Source organism: Notamacropus eugenii, chromosome 5 (genome assembly GCF_028372415.1).
Source record: "Notamacropus eugenii isolate mMacEug1 chromosome 5, mMacEug1.pri_v2, whole genome shotgun sequence".
Classification (NCBI taxonomy): domain Eukaryota; kingdom Metazoa; phylum Chordata; class Mammalia; order Diprotodontia; family Macropodidae; genus Notamacropus; species Notamacropus eugenii.
The window spans coordinates 369,375,833-369,400,906 of NC_092876.1; the positions used below are offsets into that span (position 1 = coordinate 369,375,833).

A 25,074-nucleotide genomic window follows, 5' to 3' on the forward strand; every position below is an offset into this window, starting at 1 on the left:
TAAGGCTTCTTCAAAAGCCAAAAAATTAAACTAATTTCATACCTTGTCAAATATATTCTACTTTAAAGAATGGATTTTAAAGGCTTTCTAAAATATATAAAGTCAGAAACTTTGAGTTACACTAAATTTTCAAAGCAAATTAATTTAGTACTTTCTCTAAGTCAAGTTTCTAGCTTATAAAATAAATTTTCTATTAAAATTCTAGATTTTGAAATTTTTAGTGCAGTTTTTACTCAAGAGTTTGTAAAAAGACACATGGGGAGGGGAAAGAAAAGAAAAAGAATACAAAGCAAAATATATTGAAATGAAAAATGATGCAGTTAATTCATTAAAAAAAAAATTTTTTTAACACTTACCAAACAGTGTTAGTTTCAATATCCTGCTACACTGAATTGCAAAGGAAAGATCAGAGCTATCGAAAATTGTTATAAGATCTCCATCTGAAAAGATTTTTAAAACAGGAATGATTTCATATTATCAACAACGAGTAGAACTTATGCTTAGTTTAAAAATTAAATTCCAATCTGTAGCTCATCTAAAGATGTTTTAAAGGCAACTAGAAAATAACACCCCAACAAAAAAACTTAATTACTATTTGAATGAAGCACCTGACAAATATGAATTTGTTCAAATGAAAGTACTACAGGATTGCTCATTACTATTCATGGTAATACATAGTTTTATAATGGGACCTGTTAAGCCAAAATGCATCTATAGTTAATGAAGCAAAGGGATTCAGAATACAATATTATCACAAATTTCATTTTCACTGCAAATACATGAATCAAGTTATAACCTTAACTGCACACCACTTCAAAGAGAGGACCTTTAAAAATTCAAACTTCAAATTGAGTAAAATTTTACAGATTTAGACAGAAGAAAAAAATCAGCCTAACATATAAAATGTTTTATAAGAAATTAAGTTTACTACTTTCAAGGAAACATTTTAACTCTAACTAGTCTAAGTGCTGAAAAAGAAATCTGTTTCTTCATTAGTAAAACAACAGCTAGATTTGGTGATTTTAAATGTCTCTTCCAGCTTTACCTCTATGACACAAAAGTAACCAAACAGCACCAAATCGCTATTTTTATTGCACTTTTCAAAGCTGCAAGAGTTCTATCTGCAACCAGAGGGTAGGGATTAAGTCACTCTTCCTCAGCCTTGCTAAGGTCATACTCTCAAGTTCTTAGCGTAGGGCTTCTTTATCTTATATATATATATATATATATATATATATATATATATATATATATATATATATATATTTTTTGCATCATCGACCCCTTCAAAGCCTAGTGAAGCCCCCAGTTCCCTTCTTAGAATGTTTGTTGCCTATGAAAACAAAAATGTAAGTATTTTTTCCTCAGGGAAGTTCAATGATCCTTTAAAATCTATCCAGGGAACCCAAGTTAACAACAGCTGCCTTTGTGGGGTAGGCATTATGCCTTCTGCTCCTTTTGTACCCTACTGTAATGGCTGGAGCACTGGACATGAAGTCTAGAAGATCTGAGTTCAATCACAACTCAGACATTTACTAGTTGTGTATTCCTCAACAAGACACTTCGATTCTCTGTAATTCAGCAGTTTCTTTACATGCAAAATGAGGGAGTTTAAGTTGAAGGCCTCTACAATCTCTTCCAGCAACAAATCTATGATCCCATGATCTAGTACAGTGCTCTAAACACTACAGACATTCAACAAATTTTGGAACAATGATGGAGAGGAGGTACAAAATTGGAAAATATGAATCATCTTCTGACTGTGTGTCTTATTAACAAGATGCTAGAGTAGGGAAGTTGCAAGAGAGAAGATGATTATCTCAAATATAACCAGCAAAAAGGGGAAAGGGGCATTAAAAGGTAGCTAGTAGATAAATTCCCACTTAAGATTTTTCTCAGGGACAAAAGTGATAAAAAGCTTTTGTTTGCAATAGTCTTTGGCAAAAATAAGCAAAATTCAGATCAAAGGTGGTTAAATAAGCTAGAGTAGGAAGAAAAAGCAGAAAAACTCCTATAATTATTCTTTGGGTCAGTAGCTCCCAATGCCACAAGAGCTACACAGAAAAATGACAGAAGATCATAGATATTTCCTTTAGTAAGTATGGAGTGAAAAAAACAATTCTGAGGTAAACTCAAAAAGTGTGTATTATGTTGGTGTTTCTGTCAGTGACAAGAAACAGATATTTATGCACAAGTATAGGTCAATCCTCTTCTTCAGATGTGAAAAAAGGTAAAAGCAAAAGGGCTGGGTGAATATTTCTCCATTACGCAGATTATTAAGGAGAATAATGTTTCCTTGAAAGAATGAAAGAGCTTCTAAGGAACCAAAAAAGAAAAAGAATATGAAAAGTCAGAGAAAAATTGTAACCTGTGGCAGGAGGTTGCAGAATGGAAGAATATAACTAAGAGGTAATGAAAGGAGGACCTCTGTACATCTGGAGCTATGCAATAAATATGGGTCCTTTAAGGAAGAAGAAGCAACTTCTTGTGAACCAAGAAAGATAACAAAGACAACCAAAAAAGATACAGTAATGTTTAGACTAAGAAGAGACCAGAAGTGATGGTTGATGACTTCCTATAGAGGACTACTGAGGCAATCTTGAATGAAAAATAGAATCTGTTGTGCATGTGGATCCATGACATGACAGAGAACCTACCAACATTTGTCAAAACCAATAACTAAAACCCATTATTGGTGACTGATATGGGAAAAAAGGATCCTGCTAGAAGGAACAGAGTAAGTTTTTGGAATGATTATGAAGTTCTGGGAAAGAAATTACTAACTTTGTACAAGTACAGACAAGTTTCTTCACTTACATAAAGTGAAGGAAAGGGAATTTAGAAAAAAAGGCAGATTGGAAAAGTCAACAGTTGGTTAAAGATGATATTTGAGAATAGAATCTGAATTGAACAACCTGTTTTAAGAGTTAAGAATAGAGAGCTTCTGGTCAGAGACAAAGTACATCTAACAAGTTTTGGTTAAAATATCTTTGCCAGGAGACTAGCAAATCTGATCAAAAAAGCTTTAAACTCAAGACTGAAGGAGGAAAAAAAGTGCCAGGCTGAGGCATCTAAGTTTTATTCTGAAGCCACATGGGAACCACTGATATTTTCTGAGGAGAGGACAACAATGATCAAAGTATGTAATATTTAGGAAGTCAAAAAGGGGAGTCAATTTTGTGGGAGGTGATAAGAAATAAAATTGAGTTCAAGTACAGACATGAAATCCAGGTAAAAATGTCCAAATATCAATTAGGCCAATAAACACTGATGAAAAAAACAAGTATTTACTTTTCAGTGAATGGAAGTGGTTCAATAAAAGTACAAAAACATATTTTGATGGCAGTATCATTCTAATGCAAGGGGAGGTGAGGTTCTTAACCTGATATCTATGAATTTTTTTTATTATCTATAATATTTCAACATAATTGGTTTCCTTTGTAGTCCTATGTATTTTATTTTATGCACTTAAAAATATTATTCTAAGAAGGGATCCATAGGCTTTCACCAGACTGAGAAAGGAGTTCCAGACAGAAAAAAAAAAGTTAAGAACCTCTGCTCTAGATCATAGTCAAAAGTAAGAGTATATACAATATTGCTTAATACTCATTAAAATATTTATTTTACCAACATTTTTTGTCTCCTAAAATACTCACAGAAAAACACTCTTACCTTCGTCTTTATACTTTATAGTTACTTCATCATTACTCAGAAGTTTTCCCCGGAAAACTCTTTGCATCATCAGCACTAATTCATCATAGGTAATGTCTTCATTATGAATGGGAATTCTCCGAATATCTTCCCCAAGTTGAGCTTTAATAATTAGCTTTCCACTTAAATCCAACTGCCCATTCATGGTGGACTCCAGGATGTTCTATAAAACTGCCAGGAGATAAGGATAACCAGTTTTGAAACTTAAAAAGTTATAAAGTATATCCTGAAAAAAATTAATAGACAAGAAGTGTAGATGGATATGCAGTTGTCCAATAAGTCCCTAAATTTATATAGGCAAAATTAGCTGCTATAATATGAAGAGACCAAACTAGATGATCTCTAAAGATCTTTGAACTTCTGAAATTATGACTGATTTTACCGTAACAAAGACAAATATCATGAAATGAAAATGTATCCTTCCAAATACAAAACACTTTATATTAAAATATTCACTCAAGTAAATAAGGCAGTTATTAACATGAAGAAAAGTCACATAAGTACAAAAATGTTCACATAAGCATTAGTTGTGTTAATAAAAAACTGTACACAATGTGCCCAATGTTTAGGTAACCAACTAAAGAAATCATAGTATATAAATACAATAGAAAATTACTGTGCCAAGATGGAAGGATGAATATGAAGAATTCACAAAAAATAGGGTAAGAATTTGATGAAATGATTCAAAGAAAGCAAAGGCAAAATAAAAATATATATACTAATGAAAACAACATAATTAAAATCAGCACAGGCAACAAAACTCAAGTCAAATACAACAGTAAATGTTTGCGTCATACTGAATGTTCAAGCACTGTGCTAGGTGCTGGGGAGATAAATACAAAATTGAGATAGTCTCTCCCCTCAAGGAGATTATATTCTATTAGGGGAAGACCATACACATAAGCCATTAGGCTAGGGAAGGAAATTCTCATCTTCTTGTCCCGGCAGCAAGGCTGATGACAGATGTAACTCTTCATTCTGTTAATGATTGATAAACTTTTCTGACAATGTACCTTAGATGTTTGATGAAAAGGATGTGTCATGAAAACAAATTTTAAAATAAACTAGGTTAGGAAAGCACTTCTTTCCCTTTTTCAAATCCAAATTTACAGTATCAAAATACAACATAAAAAGTTGGATTTAAATGCTAATACACCATTTAGGAAACTATTAAAATAAAGGAATATTTGTGAGTATAGAGGCTAAAAATTTCCTCATGCTAAAAAAAAGATATTTTAAAATTACAAATGTGGTTAAAAACAAGCAACAACTGTACATGAATAACTCAAGTATACTAGGCTCAACTATTCTGTCTCTCTCCAGTAAAAATAATGCACTACAAAATATATCTCATCTCCCTGACATGAATTCTTCAATTTTCTCACTGTCTATCCACCAACCTAACAACTTAGAAGCATTTTTTATTCCTTGTTCCTTTGTTTCTAGAGTACCTTCCTAGAATCCCTCCTTTGTTCACTGCCTTGTTTTATAATTAACTGTATATATCATAGGACCAAAGGATTAGGTTCAGATGGCACTTTAGAGATCATGTAGTCCAGTTCCTTCATTTTACAAAGAAAACAGAGACCCATGAACAAGAAAGATGATTTAATCTAAACCACACAATTAGGAAATAGCAGAACATGAATTAGAATTCAGGTTCTAATTCTATTCAGGAGCTCTATTATCACATATCTCTCATGACCCTATTCCACTACCATGCAGGAAACACACATTCCTCATAAGCAGAAATTATTTACCTTTGTATTTGTAGGCCCAGTACAATCTTTCGTTGAGCTACTTAATAAATATTTGAATTCCCCTGTAATTGGGCTGTTACTAAAATCCTGTATTTCCCATACCTCTTAGATCTGTAGCTACAAATGGGATCTCAAACCTAACCACCTCTGCCAAACAGTTCTCTTTAGTCCTCCTGTATCTTTTCATTCTTCCTCCGCTCTAACACACCTTGCTCACTCCACCCACCCTATCTGCTTATAGTGTACTATTTATCTGAGGCTCTTCCTTTCTCTTATTCTCTACCAACTGTCCTGATTTTTCATTATACTTGTGCTCATATGCCTATCACATCTAGTTACGCTTAAATGCTCAGGTCAGTTGTTCTCACTTTAGAAATTTCACATGTGCCATTTTCTCTTCTGCTCCACTGAACTACATACCTCTCCTACTTTATAAATCTATTCTAAGACCTGCTTCTTCCATTGATAACCCAGAGGTTATCACTGCCTCATTCAAAGTAAGATCCTGAACCTTAGCTTAAAAGGGCCAAAGTCTGCCACTGCATCCTGGGCCATCTCCAGTCATCCTGATGGATATCTGGCCACTAGCCCCAGATGGCTCTGGAGAAGAAAATGAGGCTGGTGATTTTGTACAGTCCACCCTCATTCAAATCAAAGTCAATTGCAAGTCATGTCATCATCTCCCTGATGTCTTGATTCTCTTTGAGAAGGAAGGACAATTGACACTGTTCTTCAACTCACCAATAATAACAGCTAACATTTATATAGTGTTTACTATGTGCCACACACTGTGCTAATAATAAAAAAAAAAGCTAGGATTTCTATATAGCACCTACTATGTGCCAGGCATTTTGCAATTATTATCCCATTTGATTCTCACAGTAACCCTGGGAGGCAGGTGCTATTATTATCCTAATTTAACAGTTGAGAAAACTGAGGCAAACAGAGGTTAAGTAATTTGCCCAGGGTCACACAGCAAGTAAGTTATCTAAGGTTGGATTTGAAGGCACACCTTTTGTGCCACCTACCTATTTCTAACTATAGCCTTTTCTTACCAACAGTAGATTGGAGAAATGTCATTCTATCACATGCTAGTCCCTTGGGTTGGTCTCTTATTGCCAGAATGGGAATAGAGCTATCATTCAATCCCATGCTGATCCCCTGGATTGTTCTTTTGCCACTTTCAGGGCATCCCTACTGAAGGGATGGGGAAGTCACCTTTCCTTCCTGCACCCTCCCACCTGTTTCCCGGTCTGGCCTGTCTGCAAGGATAGGACAGAAATGATGCTATTCCATCACAGCTGCCCAAGCCCTGAGGAGACATCATTTTGAGGCTAACCCCCTCATGGTGCTAATAATCTTCCTGAAACCATTTAGAAATGATAAACTCCCACGGGGTCGTATACCCTGTCCATCACAGTGATCCAGTATCCCTGACTCTTTATATAAACCCTTTTATCCATCCCTTCTTTGCCCATTCCTTATTTCCATCAATCTCAATCCAACCTCCTCCAATGTAGCACTCTAAGTTACCCATCCCTTTCATTGTGCTCTCTATAATATTGTCTCTGTAGGTAACAGAAATTGTTTCCATTTTAGTTTTCCTTTCCCGCTCTTTTGACCTTCTGGCTATTCCTGAGACCTGGCTCCCTCCTGATGACACAGTTTCCCTGGACACCCTTTCCATCACTAATTGAACTTTCACTTATTTCCCCTGACTCAGTCACTGGCTGATCCAGGTAGGGGAATCGGAATACCAGCTTCCTATTATCATTTCCAGGCTCTTCTTCCTCCTCCATCATTCAGTAACAGAGAGAGCCATACTTTTAATCTTAATCACATTATTCCAAAAAGGCCCTCACTGCATCAAGGCAATCCTTTTACATTCCCTAATTAGCCTACTATCCCACTCAGCTTTTCCTTAATGTTTCATCCCACCTCAAACCTACCATAGCTTCCCCTTCCCCTACACTCTCAACTGAGATTTGCCTCATATGTCATAGAAAAAGTTGAAGCCATTCCCTGAGAATTTTTTCTTCTTCCCTCCTCAACTTATATCTCTGAGATGCCTGCTGCCACCATCCCCATGTTCATCACTGTCAAACCCTTCTCCAGGCACAAAAAATGACCCTATTCAACACATCTTCTCTACAAGATTGCAGCCTCTGGCACTCGTCCCACCCATCACTCTTTTTCAATCTCTCCCCGTCAACTGGTTGTTTCACTACTGCCTACAAATATGTCCATGTTTACCCCATACTTAAAAAGGCGAAACTTGATACGTCCATCCCAGCTAGTTCCATCTCCCTCCTCTGTCTCGTGGCTAAACTCCTCGAGAAAGCCATCTCAAGGCACAGTTAAGTGCCTCCACTTGTTTTCCTCTCACTCTCTTAACTCTCTTTTATCTGGCTTTCATCCAATCCAAAGTTACTAAATCACCTTTCCCTGATACTCTATCTAGATCTTCTGGTTTTCCTACATGACAACTTCTCGGGGTCCTTTGCAATATCTTCATCTGGATTATGCCAGTTAGCCATAGGTGACCCATAGGACACACTATACTATTTCATTGGTAACTGTCAGCTCCCACGGATTCAGTTAGCATCTCTATGCTGATGATTCCCAAAGCTACTTACTCAACCATAATCTCTGGAGACTTCCAGTCTTGAATCTATAACTGCCTATCATATATCTTGAAGTGGATGTCCCACAGACATCTTAAACTCAAAATGTCTAAAACTGACTTCGTTATCCTTCCCTTCCCCTTAACTTCCTTATTACCATTGAGAGTACCACCATCCTTCCAGGCAATCAGGCTTGCAATCTAGGGCAACCTATATGTCATTCTCAACTTCCCACTTTCTCTCAACCTCTATATCTAATCTGTTGCCCAGGCTACCAATTTTATCTTCATAACACCTCTCACATATGCTCCCTTCTCTCCTCTGACCACCACTCCAGTGAAGGCTCTCACTACCTCAAACTGGACTATCGCAATAGAGAGGCAGCTGGACTCTCTGCCACAAATCTCTCCCCTAGACATCCTCCACTAAACTGTCAAAGTAATCTTCCTAAAGTACAGGCCTGACCATACTACCTTCCTACTCATTTACCTCCTATGGTCCTCTATTACCTCCAGGATCAAAGATAAAATCTTCTGTTTGGCACTCAAAGTCCTTCATAATCTGCCTTCTCCTCCATACATTCTTTCCAATCTTCTCATACCTTACAATTGGTCCCCCCACCATACACACACAATCTACAGTCTGGTGACAACGCCCTCCTTGATGCTGCTCCCCTTCCTCATCTTGCATGGTTTCCTTCATATCCCAGCTAAAATCCCATCTTTCCCAATCCCCTTAATTCTAATGCCTCCTTCTATTAATTATTTCCAATTTATCCTGTATGTAGCTTGTTTGTATATAGCTGTCTTTGTTGTCAGGGAACTGTCAGATTCTGAGCTCCTTGACAGCAAGGACTGTCTTGTGTCTTACTCTGTATCTCCAGGCTTATCACAATCCCTGGCACACAGCAAGCATATAAAAAAAGTAATTTACCAACCAAAAAGAAAATAAACCACTCTTATGTTTCTAATGTTACAAGGTGAATAAAGTTTAGTCCTCTTATCTATTCATGACTCATCAGCAAGAAATTGGTAGTATTATTATTGAGCTAATGAGCAGCTAGGATTGCTGCCGAACCCAAATAGCCCATTTCAACATCATTCTCCCTTCAAAGTCCACAAAATACCTGAGAAAGCAAAACTTACTAAGCCTTTGTGAGGAATTCTCCTAGTTCAATTTCACAAAGATTTATTATTATTTTGCACAGAAGGCAAAAGGGACATGTTCACAGTCACACAAAAGCCTGATCTCATATATTTGAAACAGGATTCAATATTCATCAGAATACTGAATTTCAAGTCCTACCCATCAAGGTCACCCTTTCTCTGAGGTACAGAACCAAGCTAACTTTCAATGATGCTGGAAGAAGAAAGAGCTGGTATACACAGTGAAGAAACAAGATGGTACAGTGGGAAGTAGATTTGGAGTTATGAGGAAAAAGGTCTGAAGTCTATCCCTGTCACTTCACTCATCACCACAGTTGCCCCCCTTGTGTTTTATCTACACTCTTATTCTATCAAACATCAAGCACTTAATAAGTATTTAATTTAATTTAACTACACTTAGAATCAGAAGACTTGGGTTCAAATCTCTGCCATTCACCAGCTATTGTTTTATTAAAGTCACAACTTGTCTGGGTTTCAGTTTTTTCAAATAAGGGAGTTGGACTAGAGATGACCTTTTCTATTCTTCCTAGCTTTAATACTCTTCAGGACCTTTGAGATAACTTCCTATCCAATGCAAGAATTGGTTCTTCAATTTATTAAATACCTTAATAGGTATTATTTAATAATTAATATTTAATAATTATTTAACTTAATATAATGCCTATTATGATGAACTGTAGAAAGTTCAAAGACAAGAAGAACAGCTCCAAAGGAGTTTGGATAAAACATGCAAATAAAATATATACACATCCATATATATATATATACATATATATATGAAGTAATGAAGAAAATAATATGTGGAGGAATAAATATCTAGTGTAAAATGTGTCACTCCAGGCATGCCTTGAAAGAAGCTAGGAACTTCCAAGTGGCAAATGTGAGAAGATAGAACATTCCTGGGATGGAGGTTGTTCAGTCATGTCTGACCTCTTTTTGACTCCATTTGGGGTTTTCTAGACAAATATACTGACTGGAGCAGTTTGCCATGTTCATTTTACAGATGAGGAAACTGAGGCAAACATGGTTAAGTGATTTGCCCAGGGTAACACAGCTAGTAAAGTGTCCCAGGTCAAATATGAACTCAGGAAGATGAGTCTTCCTGACTCCAGGCCCAGCATTCTACCCACTAACCACTTACCTGTCCTAAAGACAGAGGACAAACCTTTAAAAATAGTCAGGGCAGTGGGAGAGGAAATAGTGAAAATAGGTAGAGTGCCTGAAGGCAAGTGTTGTGAAATTAGTCTGTTAATAAAGGCTGAAGACAAGTCATCACTTGCTTTAAATATCCCACCAAAGGATGTTGTCTTTCCTCCCAGAGGAAACAAGGAGCCACAGAAAGCTTTAGAGCAAGGAAGTGAGATGAGACTTATGTTTTAAGGCATACCTATCCAGTTGCAAGGACAATGGATACACCCCGGTTTCAAACGATCAAAGTACAGCTGTTCACGGTTGACAACTTTTTCTAGCTCAACGGACCTTTTTGGTACTCTGGTGAAAACCACAAATCTTCTAAAAATGTTTTGAACTGCCTAACATACAATGCGTATGACTGCAAAGGAAATCAATTACACAGAAATTCGGGTGATTTTTTTTCTTCTCTTCCACTCGTTTACGCTCTGAAGTCTTTCCAAGTACGGGGTGGGGGGGAGGTTAGGGGAAGAAGGGGGGAAGACGGGTCCACGTACCCTAGGTTTAAGAACTCCTGCTCACAGAAGCAACATATGCCTAAACACCAATAAAGGCGTTGGTGAGCTGGCTGCACAAAGGTCGAGGCCCTCCTCCACGGTGACAGTCTTCAGCAGGATCTGGCTCCGCTGTCCAAGCTCCTCCGGAGGCAAGAGCTGTCCCCCCCACCCCCACTTCCCCAGTCATTCCGTTCCATTAATTTAGCGCCCCTCACGCGCCTACTACGCTTTGGTGAAACAGCCGGGGGGTTGGGAGGGGAGCAAAAGTCAAAACGGAAGGGGGCCATCCCGCCCCCCATGCCTTCTCTCCACAAGTAGCTCCCACGTCACAGACGACCGATCCCAGCCCCATTCCCTCCTCCGCTCATCTCTATCCCAGCTCCGGCGGCGCGCGCCCCCCGCGTGAGCCCTCGCGCATCCCCATTCCCCGCAGCCAGCTCGTGACGTTATCCCTCCCCTGGCGGGTCCCGCCCCCACCACCACGCCCGCTCCTAGCCGGGTCCCAGCCCCCTCCTTCGCCTCGAGCCCCTCCCTAGCCCAGAGCCGGTTCCGGGTGCCCCTCCCTCCCCTCGCCTCGCCTCACGTCCCCCTCCAGTCTCCTCGCGCCCCACCCCCGCCCCCATCCGCCAGCCCAGAGCCAGTTCCCACCAAGGCCTCGGCGCGCATGCCCGCACAGTGGGCCTGAGACAGACGAGAGGCAGCCAGCAGGCGCACCCCAGTTTCGAGCGACCAAAAATACCTTCCTCGTCGGGGCCGCAGCCGGCGCCGTGCCTTCGGCCTCGCCTGCTGCTCCGGTCCTGTCTCTGAAGGTAGCGCCGGTGCCGAAGCCACCACAGCGACAGGGAGGAGGCTACCGTCCGTCACGTTCGGCCGCCGCCGTAAATCGCCCTCAGGCTCAACCAATCGCTTGGACCCACTGAGCCTAGCGTGAGCTCGAGCCCCGTACGTGGCAGGCTCGGGGGAGGGCAGGGCAGGGGGCGTGGCCAGGAGGCGGAGAGGCGAAGGGAAAAAGAAAGGAAACCTCTCCTTCCGCCTTGACAAGTGCCTCTCCTCTTCTACCTTAAAGCGCATGCGTTTCAGGTTGTAGCTCTGATGGCCGTGTCTGAAAGCTTGTGAAGTTTTTGTTTTGTTTTTTAATGGCATTTAGGGGGGAGAAAAGGCGTGGATGGTGAAATTACGCATGCGCATAAGTGCGACAGTGATTTTTTTTTTTTTTTATTTCCCTGAATTCTGACATGTAGACCCACTGAGCATGCGCTTGACTAAGAAGTGGATTTCACCCCTTTCTAAAAGGCACCTGCACAGCCTGAGATTCAGGCTTCGCCCATATCGGGGATCCTTAATCTTGGGGTCCATAAACAGTTATTAATTTTGTAACTGCATGTCAGTATAATTGGCCTTGTGTTTTATTTTGTGCACTGTAAGAACCCCTGGATGAGAACTGAGTTCCCTTCCAGCTTTTCAATAAGCTCCAATATAATAAATTCATTCTGCTCAGTAATAAGCACGAAGATGGCTTAGGTATCTATCTAATCTCTGAGCCTTGGCCATTTCCCGTATCTGGAGGGCATTCCCTTAGCTGGCTTCTTCGGAGAATCCCCCTCTTCCTTTCCAGCTACAGCTCAGGTACCACCCTGCTGGTCCACCCACTCCCAGTGCCTCCTGCCAAGCTAACTTGTGTTGAACTACGATGTGTTTGTAGTTATGCACTCTATGCTCTGTGTGTGTGTGCGTGCATACTACATGCATAAAGGTAAAGTATTGTGTTTGTGTGTGTATTACATATACTTGTCTCCCCCTTTAGAATGCTGAGATCTTTAAATGCAGGTATCGTTTCATTCTTGGTGCCTGTAGGTATCTTTTGGAACTAGCACAGTGGCTTAGTAATAGTTGTTTGCCTTCCCATGGGACGTTTAACTCCTTGAGAGAAAGTACTGTTTAGGTTTGGGTTTTTGTCCTTTCTTTGTATCCCCAGCACTTAGCACAGTACCTGGCACATAGTGGGCACTTAATAAATGCTTGTTGACTTAATTTTACTCACAGAGGAGTTTGCTAGGTTTTCACTGAAGCTAGGGGCATGGTATGAATATGTTTTCCAGAAATGTCAGATAAATTATTTAAATCAATGGCTTCACTCTTCTCAGATCTGGACTTTTCCCTAAGAGTCAAATGACTGACTTACTTACACACCCTGATATTCATAAGATACTAGCAGTAACACTCTATGGCCCCATAGTTTATTTGTTATAGCAAAGATGAAAAGAAATTAACTGATTGCTTCTCCGTGGATCACTATATCCAACCATTTTCCAAAATTCCAGCCAACTACTTCTCTACGCTCAGGCAACTGATAAGGGCCCACCACACCCTTATTCATAGTTTGTAAAGTGAGAATAAGGGAGGGGAATAACAGGAAGACAATGGCAGCACTGGGAGAGAGAAGTTGGTGTCTCAGCCTTTCGTCACTACTCTCCCAGGCTTCATGATAGCTGACAATCTCCAGAACTCTGATCCCTTACTTCTCCTGGACCGGTCATCTCCCTCACACTGTTCCTGATCATCACAAGTAGAGACTCAAGTCAGAGTGTGGCCAAAAATACACTTCCGGGGTCCAAAACATATATTCCTTGTCTACACATGTTCTTTATTCCTGGTTCACACATTTTTCCTGCATGTGCCTCTTCTCCAATTAGTAATGTGATTACCATTGGGTGGGCAGTTGGGCATCACTTATTTTATGTTTTTTAATTAAGTATCTTATGTCTTGAATCAATGTCTTCTGATTGCCCTAGGAAAAATAAACACACCAGTCTCATGAACTATGGTTTTGATTACATACTCTGTCTAGTGCAGGGGGCATGCTTTCTCACTGGTAATCACATTACTAATTGGATAATGACTCACAAAGTGCCTTGAACCAAGAGCCTGAATGTTCTAGTTGCCCTTTATGCTGTTGCATTAGTAATATTTTGTAGATGAGGAAAGGAAAGTTCTTAGCTAGTAAATTGCTGACGTGAGATTTGAACCCAAATCTCTGAATTTTAGGTCCCATATGCTGCTTCCTATTAGAGGCAATTAACCTGACTCTAAACTTCTTCACTGGATCTTGCATCAGCTATGGAATTCTGATAGTGAGTCTATTACATGAGGAAGGGATGAAGCCCAGGATTCTAGTCCCTAGAAACCATTTTCTAACACATACACAGTGTGTCTGAGAAGACAAGTGAAATTATCCCCAGTGTCTTCATGGCCATTTGCCAGTGCATGCTTTATTGCCTTCTAGATTGAGATGGGTAAGGTTTCTTCACTTATGTCTCCTAAAGGCTATATTTTCAGACATTTTGCTGACAGTGTTTCTGCCTGCATGCTTTTCTTCTTCTGTAGACTATAGGAATATAACCTATACATTGTTGGATAGTAGAAAAATGAAGCCCATAAGCATTTGTAAGATCATAAAACTGGAAAGGACCTTGAAATATTATCTAGTCCATCAATTTACCTCTAAGACAAGACTATAATTGGGCCACCTTAGGTAAGGGCCCTATTTTTTCAAAGATATCCATTTGAATCATTAATTTTGTTATTGCTTAAAGTTTCCAATACAGTATTTATTTTTAAAAATACAAAGGATAACAGATTTAACATTGAAAGGATCCTTAGAGGTTAGTGAATCCAGGTTATAATTTCCCTTTAGTGATACATTTTACCTTTCAGTACTAATATATTCTTAGAGACAATGAAAAGCTGGAAGTCATCAAGCAAGCCTTTATGAGGAAAGTTCTTTGAAAACCATAAAGCTACATAAATGTGAGTCATTGTTGATAGTCCCTCCTGTTTCTGAATAATCAGACTATGAGTTCTCACTGGCCAAATATACTGCCTTCTAATTTTTTTCTTTACATTACCTGTTCCAGGATGACATTCTCCCTGATTGTGATATCATAGATAAGGAGGAAAAGTGATAACAAGATTGTATTTGCTGTTTTATTTCAAGGGAGGCTACGAGAGAAAATAATTAAACTTTTAAAAAAATTGTTCCTTACCCTTCTGAAAATATCACAGTATTTTTATATTTCAATATAATTCCCTTTTCTCTTTGTTTCATAGATAACACACGGGAGACCCTAGAGTTGGGAACTCCAGCCTCTAACAGGTTCACTCTTGCTCTGGTCAGACAGGCAGACACTTTTGGAGGTGTTAATAATCAGCTTTATTCTTGTCTAATCTTCTCAGAAGGGTTGCAGATAATGGGAGCACAAGCTCCTACAGCATTCTGTAATCACCCTTCTTACAGGGGCGGGCAATAAGCGGGGGAATCAACTACCCTTACATCTCAATGGGGTCAATCGAGACAGGCACAGCTTGTGCACTCCCCTAAATCCTCACAAGCCTTGATGAGGATTGGTCAAGACACACACAGATTCCCCACTCACTGACCAGTGCCCACTTGCTTTATAGGGTAACATACAAAGAAGACATATTGCCAACAGTGGCCTCACAGGTTAGCTTTAGCAGTATCATCATTCAGCACAAGTGTAGTAAATACCAATTATGTCACCCCATATTTCATGGCATAGCCTCAGTAGGACTGCCTATCGTTATGATTCTAGGAACTACTATCTAGAATCCTTGGAGCTATTCTGGGAGTTATTATCTAACACCTGGAAACTAGATGTTGCAATGACCATGGATCTTAAATCTAAGAAGGATAGCAAAATCCTCCTTACTTACACTCTTGAAAGTGTTTGAGTAAAGATGGAGTCCTCTCATTACTTCACTTTTCAAAAGAGATGGCTGCAGAATGTTGTCTTTGCTTGGCTAGAAGCCAGGAATCAGAGCCCAGGATTGGAACTGTCCTTGCATAGGTAAAGGTGAGTTCACCAACTAGGTCCCTCTCAGGGAAATGGGTTTGAAGTCCTCTTCAACCTCTATCTGACTACCTCACTACTTTCACTTATGGAGGTTTTTATTTATTCTGTTCTATGCCTCTTCACCACCTGAGAAAACAACAGCTTCTTATCCATCTCTTGCTACTTATTGCTCAGGTAGATGAGAAACATTATCATTACCAAGTTACTTGGTTAAGCACCTGAGGTAGCTCCAACCCTGGTTTCTTTTAAGGATTAACTTTGAAGACCTTAATCCTGAAAAAATTGTTACATCCAGAGACAGTACTTAATTAATTTATTAATGTATTTGAGAAAACCAATTCTTTAGCCCTTCATAACCATGGAGTACTCAAACACAAAACTTCCCCTAGCCAGAGAATAGCAGGGTCTCAGACACCTGTTCTGATCCAAAGTTATTGCACATTCAGAGTCTTCTGGTTGTTTGTGATCCTTCACCTTTGGATAACGCAAAAGGACTTCCAGTGTCAGTTCAATCAAACAGCTAGGCTGAGCTGTAGCTAGGACTAAATGACTGGGGTTATGATGAAAGTTTTGTTTTGTTTTGTTTTTTAGATTAATTAATTTCTAGTTTTCAACATTTGCTTTTATAAGATTTTGAGTTCTAGATTTTTCCCCCTTCCTCCCCTCCTTTGTCCCCAAGATGTCATGCAATCTGATATAAGTTATAGTTGTATGATCATACTAAATGTATTTCCATATTAGTCACTTTGTGGAAGAAGAATCAGAACAAAGGGGGAAAACCATGAGAAAAAAAACAAAGAAGCAACAACAACAAAAGGAAAATTAGTATGCTTTGATATGCATTCAGAATCCGTAATTCTTTCTTTGGATGTGGATAGAATTTTCCATCATAACTCTTGGAATTGTCTTAGATCCTTGCATTGCTGAGAAGGGCTAAGTCTAACATAGTTGGTCATCGCACAATGTTGCTGTTACTGTGTACAGTTTTCTTCTGGTTCTGTTCACTTCACTCAGCATCAGTTCATGCAAGACTGTCTAGGTTTTTCTGAAGTCTGCCTACTCACTATTTCTTATGAAACAATAGTATTCCATTATATTTATATACCACAACTTGTTCAGCCATTCCCCAATTGATGGCATCTCCTCAATTTCCAATTCTTGGCAACCACAAAAAGAGCAGTTATAAATATTTTTATATATGTCTATAAGCAGGATGTAAATGCTGTTAGGACGTTTTCACAGTAGAAGCAACAATAGCCAGGTTCAAATCCTGCACTGGACTGTTCCTTGCTATGTGACCTTGGGCAAGTCATTATGTTGAGGTTTAGGGGTGTGAGGAACCTGATATAGCAAGCCCCTATTCTTCCCGGAAAAATTGAGCCAAGCGTTCTTCCAGCAGAAGTTGAAGTTTATTATAGGTCTGCCATTTGGGGTAGACTCATTAGAAATCTGTGCATTTGTGACTTACAAGTGAACCATTTAGAACCTGAGCCCTGGTGATAAGGGCCAGATGGAATCTGCGCACTTTCATGGAGGCAAGTTGGATCTTATATCCAGAAAGACTATGGGAGGGATCTAGGCATGGTCAAGTAGTCTGGGGTGAGTAGAGGAGGCGTTTAAGGAGGATCTTGAAGGGAGTGACCAGTAATTTGGGTGAGTAGAGGTCAAGAGAGCAGGAACCAAGAAAAAAGCATTTTGATAGCATGAAAGATGGGAAGTAGCTGAAGGTTCCCTGGAGATAAGACAAAGGAGGGCTAGGCTAGGTTAAAGGTAGCTGAGATTTGGGCTCACTGATAATGGAAGGCTTCTGGCCCCAGCCTGCTTCTAAGGCAGGAACATGAGAAATAATTCATTCACACTCTGAAGAGTGAAGATAACACCCTTCAGAAACAAAAGTAAACCTTAAAAAACCTTTACTTGACTACAGAGACCCTCCCCTATTTTCCCAATGACTGGGTAATACAGGGTGTACAATTTCCACTACCGTGTTCCCACTTCTGCTACAAGTATTGTCTGACCATTAAAATGAACCTTTAGCTTTCCTAGAGGAGGAGAAGTCAATATTTGTAAGCTTCTTACTTATGAGAATTCCAAGCTAGACTTCACTTTTATTCTACTTAGTTGACTTCTAACCTCAAAACAAGTTCAAAACCAGTTGGATCCTTGCGTTGTCTGTTATCTTCTCTGTGAAACATAACTCCTTCCTTATGTCTCCCATTTGCTATTCTGAACTTATGGAAACAAATTTCTCTGTGATGTCTCTCAATTTTCCCTCTTTCTCTGCTAGAAAATAATCTAGTACTAATCGATGCTGATAGTGTTTTCTGCAGTTAGTTTATTTTCCTAAATTTGTTGCAAGTCAAAAGACTTTCTGACCTGTATGGATCCCTTTAGTTTCATTTCATATATTACATAATTTCTGTGAAAAGAAAAATTTTAATCATTCCTCCCAATCCATCCTCTTTTATTTATTCAAATCTTGTTTCCACATCTATCTCAAATCTGATGAATGCTTCCTCACTCTTTCCCATACAAGTTCTTCCCTTCATTCATCTCCTCTTTAACTAAGTATAGATTATTCTGAACAAACATAGAAAGGGGGAAAGAGAAGGCATTGATCAACGCATTGACAAATCAAAGGGGGCAGTCCCTTTAATAAGAACAGATATAGAGACTCAAGAAAAAGATAAACAATGAGTTGCATATTTAGAAATCTCATCTCATTCAGCAGTCTGGGGGGTGGGGCGGAGGAGACACCATCTGAGGCAGTTTTCTGGTCTGCATGCTCATTCAGGTCATCTTCAGGAGAGCAACTTCTTGCCATCTTTATGTAGAAATCCTCTTTCTTTTGTCCATTCTGCTACAGAATTGATCTTGACACAATTTAAAATTGCCATTCATCTTTATAACCTTATTTTACTTATACAAGTCTATGTTATTTCTCCTGTTTTGTGACCCAAATATGGAAAAATGAATTAGAGAAAAAATCATCAGAGAATGATACTTTTCCTGTTCTTCTACCAAAAAAATTTTTCTGAGTCAATTTCCTCATTCATGGTACTCCAATGCTGAATGTCAAAAGATCAAATCTTGTATGATTTTCAGAATCTCTCCACCAAATAAGGGTTTCCCTGAGGACTTTCCAGATATAACAAATTATGAACTTTCTCTTCCCCAACAATCAGGCTATATAAATAGACTGTGTCCATCCCCCCATCACCACCTTGTCCAGTATTTTCTCTAACACCTAAAAGGTCCCTTTCTTCAACTTTTTATAACCAAACTTCTAAGAGTGTGTGTCACATTTCCCCCTCCTTAAAAGTGTTCTGCTTCTGATTCCTGCCTCCACCTCTCTCTCTTCAATGCAGCCCCTTCTCCTATCCCTTTTGCCTCCTATTTTCCTATAGGGAGAGATGGATTTCTATACCTAACTGAATTATTGCTTGTTATGTTATTCCTTGCTTGAGCCAGTTCAGTTCAAGAATAAGGTTTACCACCTCCCCAATCTTCCTTTCCACTGTAAAAGCTCTTCCTTGCCTTTGTTGTGAGATAATTTACTTCATTGTACCTTTCCCTTTCCCTGTCTCCCAGTGCATTACTTTTTCTTACCCTTTAATTTTTACTCCTTTAGATACCATTGGTTGGTTTTTGTGACCTTTTCTCCAAGAACCAAAGAATTCTTTGTGAACAGCAGTATTCTGCCAATGTTGATGTATGGCTGCAATACAAGAAACACAACAGACTCCACAGCCTGAAAACATAGGGGGCAATAGGGTAGAAAAGTGGGAAGCAGCTGCCCCACAGATCACGACCAAAGAAGTGTGACTGGAAGCTGGCTTGGTCATGTAGTGAGGATGGCATGGGCACAGTCCAGTGGGTCCACCTGTGTCCTCATGGTGTCAGGAGAAAGAGAAGAAAGCCCTTTACAGGTTGGTGTCACCCTCTGGCAGACCTGTTTGTGGACAGATATGAAATCATTTTTTCATCACTCCAAGTCCAGGACTCTACATATTGTGCGACCAAGCTGCCCCAGGAAACCCTAAGGTCAGATCCTACCTCAGACACTTCCTAGTTGTGTGCCTTGGGGAAGTCACTTCACTGCTGTATGACCCCAGAAAATTCTGTAATACACAATCCCAGTTAGATGGACCTAGCTCATACACATACAGTTCTCTACATTGATAAGATCACAGATCTAGTGTGAGAAAACCAAAAAATTAGGCATGAACTCATATGAAATGATAGTTAGCACTCAAGTATTTCTCTGTTTTTGGTTTATGTTTTAAACATTGTTTGCCTGAAAGTTGGGTTAAAAGAGGCAAACAGGCTAGGTGGCATCTAAATCCATATTATTTCTTCCCTTCAAGCTGGCCAGACATGCACATTTGAGGAGCCGGAATGTGAATCCTGAATGTATGCTCAAAGAAATGAAAAGGCTTCAATACATTTTAGAACAATCCTGATTCAGGGCCAATTTATGAATACCATAAAAGTTTAATCATAATATGAGAAAGGAATTTTCTTAATTGAATAGGTTGAAAATACAGTAAGATAAGAGAGTGGACAAAGTATCAATTGAAATTATGACCCACGATATCTATGTTTTCTTTACCATGAACATGACATAAGAGTATATGTCCATAAAATATGAAGATAAGAAAAGTCCCCCTATTTAAGATAGTGCCTTTTGTTGAGGAGCCTTGTCCTTGGGAGTCATTAATAGAAGAATGCTCTGGTCTGCTTCACCTTGCCGTGTTGACACAGTAAGGGGCATTCTGTGAGTTTACTCAGAGCAAAGAAGAGATATCTGTTAGTCCAAGGGTCTTCTTCTGGTTGATTAATTCAGGCTCTGCCCTTTATTGAGGTTCAAATGATATTAAATGATTATCAAACCAAACAGAGGCCCCAAAAAAGGGACAAGCGAACACTGGAATTGTGGTGTTGCATAGAGGTGGCTTATAGTGTTGATTTTCCACAGGTAAAGCTGACTATGCATCAGCGAGACTTGCAATTGGATGCCCTGTGGCAGAAGTATCTGGATCTCATGAAACAGCTCACCCTGGTCCAGGAGACTGTACGCCCTGGAGCAGGCCCTCAGCAAGTTGCAGACCCACCATGAGGAGCTACAGATTGGGCTGGAAGAGCTCCAGGGAGACACGGCTGCCAAAGACAACACAATCAAAGGTCTGCAGAATGAGAAGTTCACCCTGGAGGTGGCACTGCAGGGGCCCTGCGCAGGCAAGGAGGAGTTTGAACACAGTGCCCTGAAGCTGGAGGTGGACACAGATGCCACCTCAGAACTCTTGGCGCAGCTGAAGCAGAATATAGGCCTGAAGGGCAGCCAGTTGAGGAAGTGGGTGTTTTTTGGGAGACCACATGCTGTGGGTACAAAGAGGGGCTCACTCAGCAAGACATTTAAGTTTGTATACAAGTTTTCCTTGGAGAATAGCCAGCATTAGAGCTCCCAGAGGGCAGAGATTGGTTTCAGAGGAAGAGGTAGAATCTAGAGAGGCCAGGGCAGGGGACCCTATGTGTCAGGACACCTTGCATGCCACTGTTACCTCTTTGGGCCATGTGGTCTCTGGCACATGAGCAGCCCTTGGAAGCTACTTCTTTGTAAGCAAAGTATCTTTCCTCTTACTGCTGTTATTTAGTATGTATAGCTATGTATAGGGTCAGAGAAACATGGAGTGAAGTTGTGCTACTTGTCTTTTGAGGGCATTATCAAATTGTCATGTGTCATGTAGTTTGAGGTGATTCACAAAAGGGACAGTGTACAATATGAAAATGTACAGGATTTGAGTAAATAAAGTTAAACCCCTTCTTAACAAAGCTCTAAGGAAATGTATAAACAAAATATTTGTATTACTTATGAAATTTTTGTAAGTGACCAAAACCAGATCCAAAACCCTTAAAACTTCCCTTGCTCAAAGGAAGCAAACATGTTGAGTGGTTGTTGTCATGTGCCCTCATGAAGCAGGAAGCATTGAATCTGCCCCCTCTGTCTTCAGGAACAAACCCAAGTCCTGGAGTTGGGGCTCCAAACTATTGGTAACATTAAGATTGTGCTGGAGAAGGAGCTCCAGGAAATTATCTCCCTGACCAAGCAAGAGCTGGAAGAGTACAAGGAGAGTCATCAATCTGGAAGATAAGATGGTTGTCTCTGTTTTTCTTGGGGGAGACGTTAAGGGATGCTGCAGGGGTGGAGGGTGGGGAATGAAAGGAAAAATGGGTGGGTGTACGTGGGGACTTCAATGAGGTGCTGGCTAGTGATTGGGTTTTGTGATGGTTGAAACTGGTTTCCTGGGATCTTGTACCCCCATCTCATGCTTTAGTACTGCTAACTATTGTCTGGTATTGTGTTGAGTAGAACTCTATTGATACAACTTCTGTATATCTGTAACATATTCTATTGGTGTGGTCTATTTTCTTGAACTACTCTGTGTGATAAGTGTTCATCAAAATATTTTACTCACTAAAGTGCCCAACCAACTCAGGTCACAGTGAGCCTTTCTTGTGATTTCTCCCCAGCTCTAGGAACCAAGAGGCTTCAGGAGGCGTCTGGAGAATGTAAATAAGAAGCTGGCTTTGGAATTAGATCATGAGCAGGGAAAGCTGAAGATTTTGGGACATGCCAATGCAGTCCTTCAGGAGCAAAACTATATGATGGAAATGACATCAATCAAGAGGGTGGCAGATTTCGTACAGCTGAACCTGCAGGTATTTGGAGCCTCATGCTAGTAGGCTGGTTCTCCTAGACCTTAAAATCAAAACATATCTTTCTTTAAGAATAGTTAGCAGTGGAAGAATTTGATAGCCAACCAAAAGCAGAATTACTATATCTTCCTATCTATCCTTATGGAGACAGAATTTCCACAGTGGAAATGAGAACATTTTTCCTTGTTTCATAAGGTTGTAGTACAATTGGTAATTTTACTGAAAAAGGTTTTCTTAAGACACAGCTTTATTATCCTCTAGGATCAGATCAACAAACTGCTGACTCATGGGTTTGTTTCTTTCTTTGTTGTTTTTTGTTGTTGTTGTTGTTGTTGTTTTTTGCTTTGAAAGGAAGAGGTTGCTATTGTCTTGGCCATTTTCCTCCTAATCCTCCCCCAAGAAAAAGAAATCTGTCCCCTTCTAATGGACTAATATAATAGGGGAGGAATCACAAATCTGTCATCTCTAAAGATAGGATAATTCTGCACTTGCAGTCTGTACCAAGAGAATGGAGGTCTGCTTCATTAATATTCTTCTGGAGTCATTGATTAATCATTGCATTGACCAGTTTTAAGTCTTTTGGAGGAATTTTGGTTTACAACATTGCTGTCATTGTATATAATTGTGCTTTACTCTGTCAGCTCATATGTTATCCTAGATTTCACTTAATCCTTTTTATAACTCTATACTGTGCAGCAATATTCTTTTTCATCCATATACTATAATATGGTGTTTTTATGTCTAATCCTAACATATGTTCCTCTTTTCAACAGATAAAACATCTTGATGTATTATTTCATTTTCATTGAACTTTGGTTTTTTTAGTAGATAATATAGCTCTTTCTGCTGTTCCTAGAGTTTGTATCACATGTGTTTATTACTTTGATCTGTTTCTTTTTCTTAAAAGGCAAGAAATGGATAGTCTTTCCAAGAAATGGAAGAACACACGATCACAATACATGATTAGATGCCTTCATAGACTCATTGATGGACTGTCACTTAATGTGCCTCTTCATTACCTGCCCATCTTCTGCTTCTAGGGAATTCGAAAACTCCAGCTTTGACTGAAAGGAACAGAACCACCCTGTTAGCACCCAGCCAGTATTGCAACAATGACCCTGATTCTGAATAAGCTTTGTTTTCTTCCACAGAAGACAACACTTATTTTGGACCTGTTACTTTATTTTTCAAATACATACATCCTATATTTGGATGTCTATAAATAGTAAAAATATAACCATGTAATTGTTGCAAAATACCCTTATTCAATTTAAAAATTACTCGGATTGTTTATTTTGTTCTGTCTTGTTGCCATACTGCATTGTCTGCTGCTAAAAAATCTTGTGTATAGAGTATTTAGCGAAGCTGACCTGTACTGGTAAGGCTTTTAGAAAAGTAATTATTTTATTCACAATACCTTTCAAACACAAAAGTGCCTATGATAGGATTTTTGTTTCCATCACCTTTCTTTCTCAGCTGTTTGCAAAGCACGTAGTGCTTCTTTTTTAGCGGGACCAGCCTCCCTCTCCTTGGCTGAAATGCCAAAGTTCCTAATTCATAGTTGGGAGATCTGTCACCAGGGGGTCCAGAAGGACCTGGGGTCCAAACTAAGCAGAGGAAAAAGAGGGTAATTGGGAGGGTGAGGGACTGCATAAGAGGGAAGGAGAGAAAGGAAGGGGAGATATGGACAAAGATTGGTGATTAGTACTGTAGGGTGCTGTAGTTTGGCTAGCTCTTAGCTTGGATTGCTGGATCCATCTGCCCTTGGCAGACTGATCAGAGATGGGATAACAAGGATCTCCCGTCCCACCTTTGGATGTGACAACCTGAGGTTTAGACCTGAAACTGATGTCAAGTGAGAGTCACCTCAGCCAAATGAAGCCAGTATAACCAGGGAAAAAAATGCAGTCCCAGCAGACTGGACTTTATCAACATGTTAGAGGTAGATTTACAAAAAACAGAAAGCTTTACTTTTTGTCTCTTTCCTGCTCAGGAATAATTGTTTCTAATGCAGATGAATGGAAAAAATTAAGACACCACATCAGTGCAGACTTCTGCTTGTCTTCTCTTTGCTGGGTGCTCTTGAAATCTAGAATACATTGATTTACAAATCAGTCACCCTGGATAGGCCACACTTCAGCTCCTCACACTGTTTTACCAGTCATGCTTTTGTTTACTCTGTATGTGACAGAACCTTAATTACTCTCATGGAGAAAACAGTAAAGTATTCTTAAACCTTTCCTTGTATTCTGATTTTTTTATTTTTAATTTTCAAAGTTCACTTCCATTAGTTTTAAATTTTTCCCCCTCATTTCCCAAGACTGCATGCAATTTGAAATGCGCTCTATACATACATTCCTATACAAAACATTTTCACATCAGTCAGGTTGCATGGCAGAATTATAGCAAATTGGAGAAACCATTAGTAAGAAAGCAAAACAATACAAAATAACATGAAAAAGAAAACAGTCTGCTTTGCTCTTCATTATGAGTCTTTACATTTTTTTTCCTCTGGATGTGGATGACATTTATCATCA

The 25,074-nt window shown here is 39.5% G+C and overlaps 1 protein-coding gene and 1 long non-coding RNA gene across 8 annotated transcripts in view; one reads left to right on the plus strand and one right to left on the minus strand.

Moving 5' to 3' along the window:
* TFG (trafficking from ER to golgi regulator) overlaps positions 1 to 11,820 on the minus strand; it is a 37,173-nt gene extending 25,353 nt beyond the window's left edge. For 2 of the 4 annotated variants that reach the window (XM_072614186.1, XM_072614184.1), the window contains exons 1-3: positions 11,689 to 11,820; positions 3,673 to 3,882; positions 357 to 440 (exon numbers count right to left, since the gene is read on the minus strand). In XM_072614186.1, coding sequence (XP_072470287.1) covers positions 357 to 440; positions 3,673 to 3,856 — 268 coding nt within the window. In that variant the 5' untranslated portion in view covers positions 3,857 to 3,882; positions 11,689 to 11,820. Of the gene's footprint in view, positions 1 to 356; positions 441 to 3,672; positions 3,883 to 10,949; positions 11,405 to 11,688 lie in introns of those variants that run through there. The other 2 variants (XM_072614187.1, XM_072614185.1) reach the window with 2 other exon arrangements.
* LOC140506714 (uncharacterized) lies at positions 11,807 to 24,777 on the plus strand. 4 transcript variants are annotated; one of them, XR_011968048.1, is made up of 5 exons: positions 11,807 to 11,891; positions 20,799 to 21,004; positions 21,832 to 21,976; positions 22,352 to 22,540; positions 23,445 to 24,777. It is a non-coding gene; the product is annotated as an uncharacterized lncRNA (long non-coding RNA). The 4 variants fall into 4 exon arrangements; XR_011968046.1 differs by having other exon boundaries at positions 20,799 to 21,173; positions 21,832 to 22,540; XR_011968045.1 differs by having other exon boundaries at positions 21,832 to 22,540.
* Positions 24,778 to 25,074: the final 297 nt, after the last annotated feature.